Here is a 13,366-nt window from a genome sequence, read left to right on the forward strand (position 1 = left end):
TATTCAGTTCTGGATCTAGTAAAGCATTGAGTCATTTATTCAGTTCTGGATCTAGTAAAGCATTGAGTCATTTATTCAGTTCTGAATCTAGTAAAGCATTGCAGTAGTAGTATGATGACTGCACCCAAATAAGGAACCAGCACTGTAATTGTTTTCAACGTCTTACCCTCGTCTGAAATCATAGAATAACCTAGCCACATCAGCTCTGATAAGGACAGGATTTAATTCCGTTGAGCTTCGTCAGCTATGCGGCATTGGAAAGGTAATTTCCGATATGCAGCAGAAGCAGGGCTTTCTATGTTGCAGCAGACTCTCATGACTTCTCATTGACCATGCCAGGTGGCTTGAGTCCAGCCCTTGTTTTAGTATGAAATACCTGCCTGGCTGGAGGTGTGGAGGTAGTTGGAGGCTGTGGACAGGGAGGGCCCTGTCCCTGTCTCTCTGTGGTGCCATAATGCCTCTCCTCCCACCCCCAATATTGTTAATATTTACAATATTAACTAAATTATAATAAGAATAATAAAGATTGTCAACAGGGTAATCAGTAACAATAATAATGAATAGTAAATGTGCACGTTCGTTGGTCTGTTTGTTGGAGGACATGTGCACGTTAGTTGGTCTGTCAGACACTGTCTGTCATCTTATGGCAGGCAGCAATGTAGTGCTCTGCCAACCCACAGCTCTCTGCGTCCTCCCCCAACCGGACGAGTAGCCTATCCTCATCAGAGAGGTCTTTGAAACCTTCAATAATAAATCCAATTTGATTTGATTTAAGGTTGTCAAATTTAGGGAAATGACACTCATCGTTTGATACTTTTTAATAATGCAGCTCCGTCTCAGGTTCTGCTGTGGTGCAGTGGTTGCACAGCCTTTCCTCTACAGGAAGTTATGTTTTCATGTGTCTACCCTTCTCAATGGCAAGGCTGTGCTCAATGAGATTGTACTTTTGATCAGTAACCATGGTCAAATAGTTTGCCATGGTGTACTTTCGATTTAGGGCCAGACAGCACTGCATTTTGCTTTGTGTTTGTGTTTGTGTTTCCCAATAAGTCATGTAGTTTTGTTTTGACTGTGTTGTAATTTGGTTTATTCTGATTGATTGGATGTTCTGGTCCTGAGGCTTCAGTGTGTTAGTAGAACAGGTTTGTGAACTCAGCCCCAGGACCAGCTGGATGAGGGGACTGAGGCTTCAGTGTGTTAATAGAACAGGTTAGTGAACTCAGCCCCAGGACCAGCTGGATGAGGGGACTGAGGCTTCAGTGTGTTAGTAGAACAGGTTTGTGAACTCAGCCCCAGGACCAGCTGGATGAGGGGACTGAGGCTTCAGTGTGTTAGTAGAACAGGTTAGTGAACTCAGCCCCAGGACCAGCTGGATGAGGGGACTGAGGCTTCAGTGTGTTAGTAGAACAGGTTTGTGAACTCAGCCTCAGGACCAGCTGGATGAGGGGACTGAGGCTTCAGTGTGTTAGTAGAACAGGTTAGTGAACTCAGCCCCAGGACCAGCTGTATGAGGGGACTGAGGCTTCAGTGTGTTAGTAGAACAGGTTAGTGAACTCAGCCCCAGGACCAGCTGTATGAGGGGACTGAGGCTTCAGTGTGTTAGTAGAACAGGTTAGTGAACTCAGCCCCAGGACCAGCTGGATGAGGGGACTGAGGCTTCAATGTGTTAGTAGAACAGGTTAGTGAACTCAGCCCCAGGACCAGCTGGATGAGGGGACTGAGGCTTCAGTGTGTTAGTAGAACAGGTTTGTGAACTCAGCCCCAGGACCAGCTGGATGAGGGGACTGAGGCTTCAGTGTGTTAGTAGAACAGGTTAGTGAACTCAGGACCAGCTGGATGAGGGGACTGAGGCTTCAGTGTGTTAGTAGAACAGGTTTGTGAACTCAGCCTCAGGACCAGCTGGATGAGGGGACTGAGGCTTCAGTGTGTTAGTAGAACAGGTTTGTGAACTCAGCCTCAGGACCAGCTGGATGAGGGGACTGAGGCTTCAGTGTGTTAGTAGAACAGGTCTATTCTCTCTGCTGTCTATCCTCTCTGCTGTCTATCCTCTCTGCTGTCTATCCTCTCTGCTGTCTATTCTCTAGCTGTCTATTCTCTAGCTGTCTATCCTCTCTGCTGTCTATCCTCTCTGCTGTCTATTCTCTAGCTGTCTATCCTCTCTGCTGTCTATTCTCTAGCTGTCTATTCTCTAGCTGTCTATTCTCTAGCTGTCTATTCTCTAGCTGTCTATCCTCTCTGCTGTCTATTCTCTAGCTGTCTATCCTCTCTGCTGTCTATTCTCTAGCGGTCTATTCTCTAGCTGTCTATTCTCTAGCTGTCTATCCTCTCTGCTGTCTATCCTCTCTGCTGTCTATTCTCTAGCTGTCTATTCTCTAGCTGTCTATCCTCTCTGCTGTCTATCCTCTCTGCTGTCTATTCTCTAGCTGTCTATTCTCTAGCTGTCTATGGTCTCTGCTGTCTATCCTCTCTGCTGTCTATCCTCTCTGCTGTCTATTCTCTAGCTGTCTATTCTCTAGCTGTCTATCCTCTCTGCTGTCTATTCTCTAGCTGTCTATTCTCTAGCTGTCTATGGTCTCTGCTGTCTATCCTCTCTGCTGTCTATCCTCTCTGCTGTCTATTCTCTAGCTGTCTATTCTCTAGCTGTCTATCCTCTCTGCTGTCTATTCTCTAGCTGTCTATTCTCTCTGCTGTCTATCCTCTCTGCTGTCTATCCTCTCTGCTGTCTATTCTCTAGCTGTCTATTCTCTAGCTGTCTATTCTCTAGCTGTCTATCCTCTCTGCTGTCTATTCTCTAGCTGTCTATCCTCTCTGCTGTCTATCCTCTCTGCTGTCTATCCTCTCTGCTGTCTATCCTCTCTGCTGTCTATCCTCTCTGCTGTCTATCCTCTAGCTGTCTATCCTCTCTGCTGTCTATTCTCTCTGCTGTCTATCCTCTAGCTGTCTATCCTCTAGCTGTCTATCCTCTCTGCTGTCTATCCTCTCTGCTGTCTATCCTCTCTGCTGTCTATCCTCTCTGCTGTCTATTCTCTAGCTGTCTATTCTCTAGCTGTCTATTCTCTAGCTGTCTATGGTCTCTGCTGTCTATCCTCTCTGCTGTCTATCCTCTCTGCTGTCTATTCTCTAGCTGTCTATTCTCTAGCTGTCTATCCTCTGCTGTCTATTCTCTAGCTGTCTATTCTCTAGCTGTCTATGGTCTCTGCTGTCTATCCTCTCTGCTGTCTATTCTCTAGCTGTCTATCCTCTCTGCTGTCTATTCTCTCTGCTGTCTATTCTCTAGCTGTCTATTCTCTCTGCTGTCTATTCTCTCTGCTGTCTATTCTCTAGCTGTCTATTCTCTCTGCTGTCTATCCTCTCTGCTGTCTATTTTCTAGCTGTCTATTCTGAATTCTGCCATTCTGTTTCCTGCTGATACGGACAAAAGAAAGATAGAAAGAGAAATATAAGTCTATAAAGCTAAAGGTTTCAAAATTCCAGTACCTTTCCCAAAATTCCCAAGATTTCCAGAAATCCCATTTTTCTGTTTCCATAACATTCTTCCATCTCTTTCCTGATCTGTTCCTCCCGACCCTGTAGCTACGGTGTTCTTCTGTGGGAGCTGCTGACGGGAGAAGTCCCATTCAGGGGCATTGATTGTCTCGCGGTGGCATATGGAGTAGCCATGAATAAGCTGGCGTTGCCCATCCCTTCTACCTGTCCAGAGCCCTTCGCCCGTCTTATGGGAGGTAAGATGAGCTGCTTTCTGTTAGGTATTATTCAATGAGGCCAACAGCCACCTGCCCAGAGCCCTTCGCCCTTCTTATGGAAGGTAAGATGAGCTGCTTTCTGTTAGGTATTATTCAATGAGGCCAACAGCCACCTGCCCAGAGCCCTTCGCCCTTCTTATGGAAGGTAAGATGAGCTGCTTTCTGTTAGGTATTATTCAATGAGGCCAACAGCCACCTGCCCAGAGCCCTTCGCCCTTCTTATGGAAGGTAAGATGAGCTGCTTTCTGTTAGGTATTATTCAATGAGGCCAACAGCCACCTGCCCAGAGCCCTTCGCCCTTCTTATGGAAGGTAAGATGAGCTGCTTTCTGTTAGGTATTATTCAATGAGGCCAACAGCCACCTGCCCAGAGCCCTTCGCCCTTCTTATGGAAGGTAAGATGAGCTGCTTTCTGTTAGGTATTATTCAATGAGGCCAACAGCCACCTGCCCAGAGCCCTTCGCCCTTCTTATGGAAGGTAAGATGAGCTGCTTTCTGTTAGGTATTATTCAATGAGGCCAACAGCCACCTGCCCAGAGCCCTTCGCCCTTCTTATGGAAGGTAAGATGAGCTGCTTTCTGTTAGGTATTCTTCAATGAGGCCAACAGCCACCTGCCCAGAGCCCTTCGCCCTTCTTATGGAAGGTAAGATGAGCTGCTTTCTGTTAGGTATTATTCAATGAGGCCAACAGCCACCTGCCCAGAGCCCTTCGCCCTTCTTATGGAAGGTAAGATGAGCTGCTTTCTGTTAGGTATTATTCAATGAGGCCAACAGCCACCTGCCCAGAGCCCTTCGCCCTTCTTATGGAAGGTAAGATGAGCTGCTTTCTGTTAGGTATTCTTCAATGAGGCCAACAGCCACCTGCCCAGAGCCCTTCGCCCTTCTTATGGAAGGTAAGATGAGCTGCTTTCTGTTAGGTATTATTCAATGAGGCCAACAGCCACCTGCCCAGAGCCCTTCGCCCTTCTTATGGAAGGTAAGATGAGCTGCTTTCTGTTAGGTATTATTCAATGAGGCCAGCAGCCACCTCTTTGTTGACAGAATGTACACATCGTTACCTTAATAATAATACAGATTATTCGATTATAAGAATATGTATACAAATAGATATCTCCATCCTGATCCATAATAGATAGATTGATATTTGTGCAAAAATAAATGTTCATTTTCATTGAGGTCCTCTGTAGATCCATGGAGTGCCGTCATATATATATATATATATATTTATATAACTTTTGACCGGTAGTATATATGTATTATATATAGAGAGAGAGATACTAACAAAACATTACATCCAAAGATTTTTTATAACTAACCCAAGATAGATCACATCATGTCGTTTCCAATGGAAACAAATGAATCATAGTGGGGCAGAACAAGCAAGGAGGTGGGCAGAGCCAAGCACGAGCTAGCAGGAGCCTATTAGCGCGTTCTAGCATCTATTTGCATATTTCCGTTAAGGAACGCCTACTTCTTTGAAATGCGCTTGTGCAGTAATTTATTAATTCATCCTTCCACTCCATCTGAACAACACAACTTTGGCAAAGGGTCAAAATCTATAAAACTTAGTCCACTCTTTTTGTAAAATATTGTAGTTTTGGAAACCGAAAACTGTATTGAGATCAAATGTTTCATCAATGAGAACAGTAGCAGAATGTCGGCCAAAATCCATCTCCTTCTCCCACTGTCGGGCCACTGGGCTTCCTCTCACCACCATATTTGGTAGTGAGTGGAAACGGCCAACAGGAAGCTTCACATTTATCACATCCAGTGAAATATCTGTCTCATTGTTCTATCTCATCCCGTCATTAGAGGATGCCTGGTTATTATTTGTAAATGCCTTCCTCTCCATTTTAAATAAACATGCCCCATTCAAGAAATGTAGAACCAGGAACAGATATAGCCCGTGGTTCTCTCCAGACCGGACTGCCCTTAACCAACACAAAAACATCCCTAGGCGTTCTGCATTAGCATCGAACAGCCCCTGTGATATGCAGCTGTTCAGGGAAGTTAGAAACCAATATACACAGGCAGTTAGAAAAGCCAAGGCTAGCTTTTTCAAGCAGAAATGTGCTTCCTGCAACACAAACTCAAAAAAGTTCTGGGACATTGTAAAGTCCAGGGAGAATAAGAGCACCTCCTCCCAGCTGCCCAGTGCACTGAGGATAGGAAACACTGTCACCACCGATAAATCCACTATAATTGAGAATTTCAATAAGCATTGTTCTACTGGCCATGCTTTCCACCTGGCTACCCCTACCCCGGTCAACAGCACTGCACCCCCCACAGCAACTCACCCAAGCCTCCCCCATTTCTCCTTCTCCCAAATCCAGTCAGCTGATGTTCTGAAAGAGCTGCAAAATCTGGACCCCTACAAATCAACCGGGCTAGACAATCTGGACCCTTTCTTTCTAAAAAATGATCTGCTGAAATTGTTGCCACCCCTATTACTAGCCTGTTCAACCTCTCTTTCGTGTCGTCTGAGATTCCCAAAGATTGGAAAGCAGCTCCGGTCATCCCCCTTTTCAAAGGGGGGGACACTCTTGACCCAAACTGCTACAGACCTATATCTATCCTACCATGCCTTTCTAAGGTCTTCGAAAGCCAAGTTAACAAACAGATTACTGACCATTTCGAATCCCACCATACCTTCTCCGCTATGCAATCTGGTTTCAGAGCTGGTCATGGGTGCACCTCATCCACACTCAAGGTCCTAAACGACATCAGAAACATTACTGTGCAGCCGTATTCATTGACCTGGCCAAGGCTTTCGACTCTGTCAATCACCACATCCTCATCGGCAGACTCAACAGCCTTGGTTTCTCAAATGATTTCCTCGTCTGGTTCACCAACTACTTCTCAGATAGAGTTCAGTGTGTCAAATTGGAGGGCCTGTTGTCCGGGCCTCTGGCAGTCTCTATGGGGGTGCCACAGGGTTAAATTCTTGGACCGACTCTCTTCTCTGTATACATCAATGATGTCGCTCTTGCTGCTGGTGAGTCTCGGATCCACCTCCTACGTAGATGACACCATTCTGTATACTCCTGGCCCTTCTTTGGACAGTGTGTTAAAAACCCTCCAGGCGAGCTTCAAGCCATACAACTCTCCTTCCGTGGCCTCCAACTGCTCTTAAATACAAGTAAAACTAAATGCATGCTCTTCAACCGATTGCTGCCTGCACCTGCCCGCCTGTCCAACATCACTACTCTGGACGGCTCCGACTTAGAATATGTGGACAACTACAAACACCTAGATGTCTGGTTAGACTGTAAACTCTCTTTCCAGACTCACATTAAGCATCTCCAATCCAAAATTAAATCTAGAATCGGCTTCCTATTTCGCAACAAAGCATCCTTCACTCATGCTGCCAAACATACCCTCGTAAAATGGACCATCCTACCGATCCTCGACTTCGGCGATGTCATTTACAAAATAGCCTCCAATACCCTACTCAACAAATTGGATGCAGTCTATCACAGTGCCATCTGGCTCCAGGTCATCTACAAGACCCTGCTAGGTAAAGTCCCCCCTTATCTCAGCTCGCTGGTCACCATAGCATCTCCCACCTGTAGCACACGCTACAGCAGGTATATCTCTCTAGTCACCCCCAAAACCAATTATTTCTTTGGCCGCCTCTCCTTCCAGTTCTCTGCTGCCAATGACTGGAACGAAATGACAAAAATCTCTGAAACTGGAAACACTTATCTCCCTCACTAGCTTTAAGAACCAGCTGTCAGAGCAGCTCACAGATTACTGCACCTGTACATAGCCCATCTATAATTTAGGCCAAACAACTACCTCTCCCCCTACTGTATTTATTTATTTATTTTGCTCCTTTGAACCCCATTATTTTTATTTCTACTTTGCACATTTCTTCCACTGCAAATCTACCATTCCAGTGTTTTACTTGCTATATTGTATTTACTTTGCCACCATGGCCTTTTTTTGCCTTTACCTCCCTTATCTCACCTCATTTGCTCACATCGTATATAGACTTATTTCTACTGTATTATTGACTGTATGTTTGTTTTACTCCATGTGTAACTCTGTTGTTGTTGTATGTGTCGAACTGCTTTGCTTTATCTTGGCCAGGTCGTAATTGTAAATGAGAACTTGTTCTCAACTAGCCTACCTGGTTAAATAAAGGTGAAATTTAAAATAAAATAAAAAAATCAGAAGGTCAGTTTACTTTCTCCCACTGCCAGCCATGGGGCTTCCTCTCACCACCATATTTGGTAGTGAGTGGAAACGGCCAACAGGAAGCTTCACATCCAGTTCACATTTTATCACATCCAGTGAAATATCTGTCTCATTTTTCTATCTGTGGTACATCTAAACACACCACCTTTATTAAGTCCTTCTTCTTCTTCTTCTTCTTCTCCAGACTGCTGGAGTCCAGACCCCCACCTACGACCTCTCTTCACCAGTATCCTGGACCAGCTGACAACTATAGAGGAATCGGGTTTCTTCGAGATGCCAGTCGAGTCCTTCCACTCCCTGCAGGACGACTGGAAGATGGAGATTCAGGAGATGTTCGACCAGCTCAGGGTCAAGGAGAAGGTAGTGGGATTCTCAGTCAGCTTTCAAGAGATCAGAGGCCTCTGCCGTGGCGGTTTCCACATTATACAATATGGGGCCCACGAGATTTGTTTGTGCTGTCTTGCCAACTTTAATGGTTGTTGAACCAGGCTATGGAGAGTGATATGCCCAAATCCCTCTCGAAAAAAAAAAAAATCTGACCGCAAGTGTAAAATCTCCCCTGACCTCTAACCTTGTCTCCAGGAGCTGAGGTCGTGGGAGGAGGAGCTGAGTCGTGCTGCGCTGCAGCAGAAGAGCCAAGAGGAGGAGCTTAGGAGGAGGGAGCAGGAGCTGGCGGAGAGGGAGATCCACATCCTGGAAAGAGAGCTGAACGTTATCATCCACCAGCTGTATCAGGAGAAACCCCGTGTGGAGAGCAGGCAGGGCAAGTTCAGACGCTCACGGCTCAAACTGAAGGACGGGAACAGGATCAGTCTGCCTTCAGGTAGGTATTTTCATCAGTAGGACAGGGCCAGCAATCTGATGTCTGTGGGTCTCACATGCAGGGATAAGATTCACAATGGCTCTGGGCTACTGCCCATTGAAGAGTTGACTGTTTGAGTGCATCTGTGTCTGAATGTTTGTTTCTGTTTCTATGTGTGAATGCCATGTTGCCATGGCAAAGAGTGGCTTAAGTCCTACAGTTTTAGTTATGTATTTATATTTATTTAGTTACAATCGGGCAAAAAAGTATTTAGTCAGCCACCAAGTGTGCAAGTTCTCCCACTTAAAAATCGCTCTTCAACCGATCGCTACCTGCACCTACCCGCCTGTCCAACATCACTACTCTGGACGGCTCTGACTTAGAATACGTGGACAACTACAAATACTTAGGTGTCTGGTTAGACTGTAAACTCTCCTTCCAGACCCATATCAAACATCTCCAATCCAAAGTTAAATCTAGAATTGGCTTCCTATTTCGCAACAAAGCATCCTTCACTCATGCTGCCAAACATACCCTTGTAAAACTGACCATCCTACCGATCCTCGACTTTGGCGATGTCATTTACAAAATAGCCTCCAATACCCTACTCAACAAATTGGATGCAGTCTATCACAGTGCAATCCGTTTTATCACCAAAGCCCCATATACTACCCACCATTGCGACCTGTACGCTCTCGTTGGCTGGCCCTCGCTTCATACTCGTCGCCAAACCCACTGGCTCCATGTCATCTACAAGACCCTGCTAGGTAAAGTCCCCCCTTATCTCAGCTCGCTGGTCACCATAGCATCTCCCACCTGTAGCACACGCTCCAGCAGGTATATCTCTCTAGTCACCCCCAAAACCAATTCTTTCTTTGGCCGCCTCTCCTTCCAGTTCTCTGCTGCCAATGACTGGAACGAACTACAAAAATCTCTGAAACTGGAAACACTTATCTCCCTCACTAGCTTTAAGCACCAACTGTCAGAGCAGCTCACAGATTACTGCACCTGTACATAGCCCACCTATAATTTAGCCCAAACAACTACCTCTTTCCCAACTGTATTTAATTTTAATTTATTTATTTATTTTGCTCCTTTGCACCCCATTATTTTTTTATTTCTACTTTGCACATTCTTCCATTGCAAAACTACCATTCCAGTATTTTACTTGCTATATTGTATTTACTTTGCCATCATGGCCTTTTTTGCCTTTACCTCCCTTCTCACCTCATTTGCTCACATTGTATATAGACTTGTTTATACTGCATTATTGACTGTATGTTTGTTTTTACTCCATGTGTAACTCTGTGTCGTTTTATCTGTCGAACTGCTTTGCTTTATCTTGGCCAGGTCGCAATTGTAAATGAGAACTTGTTCTCAACTTGCCTACCTGGTTAAATAAAGGTAAAATAAAAATAAAAATAAAATTAAAAAGATGAGAGACGCCTGTAAAAATCCAGAAAATCACATTGTAGGATTTTTTTATGAATTTATTTGCAAATTATGGTGCAAAATAAGTATTTGGTCACCTACAAACAAGCAAGATTTCTGGCTCTCACATACCTGTAACTTCTTCTTTAAAAGGCTCCTCTGTCCTCCACTCGTTACCTGTATTAATGGCACCTGTTTGAACTTGTTATCAGTATAAAAGACACCTGTCCACAACCTCAAACAGTCACACTCCAAACTCCACTATGGCCAAGACCAAAGAGCTGTCACCAGAAACAAAATTGTAGACCTGCACCAGGCTGGGAAGACTGAATCTGCAATAGGTAAGCAGCTTGGTTTGAAGAAATCAACTGTGGGAGAAATTATTAGGAAATGGAGACATACAAGACCACTGATAATCTCCCTCGAACTGGGGCTCCACGCAAGATCTCACCCCGTGGGGTCAAAATTATCACAAGGGGGGACCTAGTGAATGACCTGCAGAGAGCTGGGACCAAAGTAACAAAGCCTACCATCAGTAACACACTACGCCGCCAGGGACTCAAATCCTGCAGTGCCAGACGTGTCCCCCTGCTTAAGCCAGTACATGTCCAGGCCTGTCTGAAGTTTGCTAGAGAGCATTTGGATGATCCATAAGAAGATTGGGAGAATGTCATATGGTCAGATGAAACCAAAATATAACTTTTTGGTAAAAACTCAACTCGTCGTGTTTGGAGGACAAAGAATGCCGAGTTGCATCCAAAGAACACCATACCTACTGTGAAGCATGGGGGTGGAAACATCATGCTTTGGGGCTGTTGTTCTGCAAAGGGACCAGAACGACTGATCCGTGTAAAGGAAAGAATGAATGGGGCCATGTATCGTGAGATTTTGAGTGAAAACCTCCTTCCATCAGCAAGGGCATTGAAGATGAAACGTGGCTGGGTCTTTCAGCATGACAATGATCCCAAACACACCGCCCGGGCAACGAAGGAGTGGCTTCGTAAGAAGCATTTCAAGGTCCTGGAGTGGCCTAGCCAGTCTCCAGATCTCAACCTCAAGAAAATCTTTGGAGGGAGTTGAAAGACCGTGTTGCCCAACAACAGACCCAAAACATCACTGCTCTAGAGGAGATCTGCATGGAGTAATGGGCCAAAATACCAGCAACAGTGTGTGAAAACCTTGTGAAGACTTACAGAAAATGTTTGACCTCTGTTATTGCCAACAAAAGGTATATAACAAAGTATTGAGATAAACTTTTGTTATTGACCAAATACTTATTTTCCACCATAATTTGCAAATAAATTAATTAAAAATCCAACAATGTGATTTTCTGGATTTATTCCTCCTTTTGTCTGTCATAGTTGAAGTGTACCTATGATGAAAATTACAGGCCTCTCTCATTTTTTTAAGTGGGAGAACTTGCACAATTGGTGGCTGACTAAATACTTTTTTGCCCCACTGTATAGCTCCACATTGATCTGGTAACTTCCTGTATATAGCTCCACATTGATCTGGTACTGGTACTTCCTGTATTTTGCTCCACATTGATCTGGTACTGGTACTAGTACTTCCTGTATATAGCTCCACATTGATCTGGTACTCCCTGTATATAGCTCCACATTGATCTGGTACTGGTACTTCCTGTATTTTGCTCCACATTGATCTGGTACTTACTGTATATAACTCCATATTGATCTGGTACTCCCTGTATATAGCTCCACATTGATCTGGTACTGTTACTCCCTGTATATAGCTCCACATTGATCTGGTACTGGTACTTCCTGTATATAGCTCCACATTGATCTGGTACTTACTGTATATAACTCCATATTGATCTGGTACTTCCTGTATATAGCTCCACATTGATCTGGTACTGGTACTTCCTGTATTTTGCTCCACATTGATCTGGTACTGGTACTTTCTGTATATAGCTCCACATTGATCTGGTACTGGTAATCCCTGTATATAGCTCCACATTGATCTGGTACTGGTACTTCCTGTATATAGCTCCACATTGATCTGGTACTGGTAATCCCTGTATATAGCTCCACATTGATCTGGTACTGGTACTTCCTGTATATAGCTCCACATTGATCTGGTACTGGTAATCCCTGTATATAGCTCCACATTGATCTGGTACTGGTACTCCCTGTATATAGCTCCACATTGATCTGGTACTGGTACTTCCTGTATATAGCTCCACATTGATCTGGTACTGGTACGTCCTGTATATAGGTCCACATTGATCTGGTACTTCCTGTATATAGCCCCACATTGTGTATGTGGCCTGTATGTAGCCTGTATGTAGCCTGTATGAAGACTGTATGTAGCCTGTATGAAGGCTGTATGAAGCCTGTATGTAGCCTGTATGTAGCCTGTATGAAGGCTGTATGTAGCCTGTATGTAGCATGTATGTAGCATGTATGTAGCCTGTATGTAGCCTGTATGAAGCCTGTATGTAGCCTGTATGAAGCCTGTATGTAGCCTGTATGAAGCCTGTATGTAGCCTGTATGAAGCCTGTATGTAGCCTGTATGAAGCCTGTATGTAGCCTGTATGTAGCCTTTATGTAGCCTGTATGTAGCCTGTATGAAGCCTGTATGAAGCCTGTATGTAGCCTGTATGAAGGCTGTATGTAGCCTCTATGTAGCCTGTATGTAGCCTGTATGAAGGCTGTATGTAGCCTGTATGAAGCCTGTATGTAGCCTGTATGTAGCCTGTATGAAGCCTGTATGTAGCCTGTATGAAGGCTGTATGTAGCCTGTATGTAGCCTGTATGAAGCCTGTATGTAGCCTGTATGAAGCCTGTATGTAGCCTGTATGAAGCCTGTATGAAGCCTGTATGAAGCCTGTATGAAGCCTGTATGTAGCCTGTATGAAGCCTGTATGAAGCCTGTATGAAGCCTGTATGAAGCCTGTATGTAGCCTGTATGTAGCCTGTATGTAGCCTGTATGAAGCCTGTATGAAGCCTGTATGAAGCCTGTATGAAGCCTGTATGTAGCCTGTATGAAGCCTGTATGAAGCCTGTATGAAGCCTGTATGTAGCCTGTATGTAGCCTGTATGAAGCCTGTATGAAGCCTGTATGTAGCCTGTATGTAGCCTGTATGAAGCCTGTATGAAGCCTGTATGAAGCCTGTATGAAGCCTGTATGAAGCCTGTATGTAGCCTGTATGTAGCCTGTATGTAGCCT

General features: G+C 44.7%; 1 protein-coding gene across 1 annotated transcript in view; it reads left to right on the forward strand.

Annotated features, from left to right (window-relative positions):
- map3k9 (mitogen-activated protein kinase kinase kinase 9) overlaps positions 1-13,366 on the forward strand; it is a 40,607-nt gene that overhangs the window by 18,804 nt on the left and 8,437 nt on the right. The window contains exons 5-7 of the mRNA XM_031829330.1: positions 3,574-3,722; positions 8,127-8,302; positions 8,525-8,765. Coding sequence (XP_031685190.1) covers positions 3,574-3,722; positions 8,127-8,302; positions 8,525-8,765 — 566 coding nt within the window. The remainder of the gene's footprint in view (positions 1-3,573; positions 3,723-8,126; positions 8,303-8,524; positions 8,766-13,366) is intronic.

The sequence above is a fragment of the Oncorhynchus kisutch genome, linkage group LG7, assembly GCF_002021735.2.
Source record: "Oncorhynchus kisutch isolate 150728-3 linkage group LG7, Okis_V2, whole genome shotgun sequence".
NCBI lineage: Eukaryota > Metazoa > Chordata > Actinopteri > Salmoniformes > Salmonidae > Oncorhynchus > Oncorhynchus kisutch.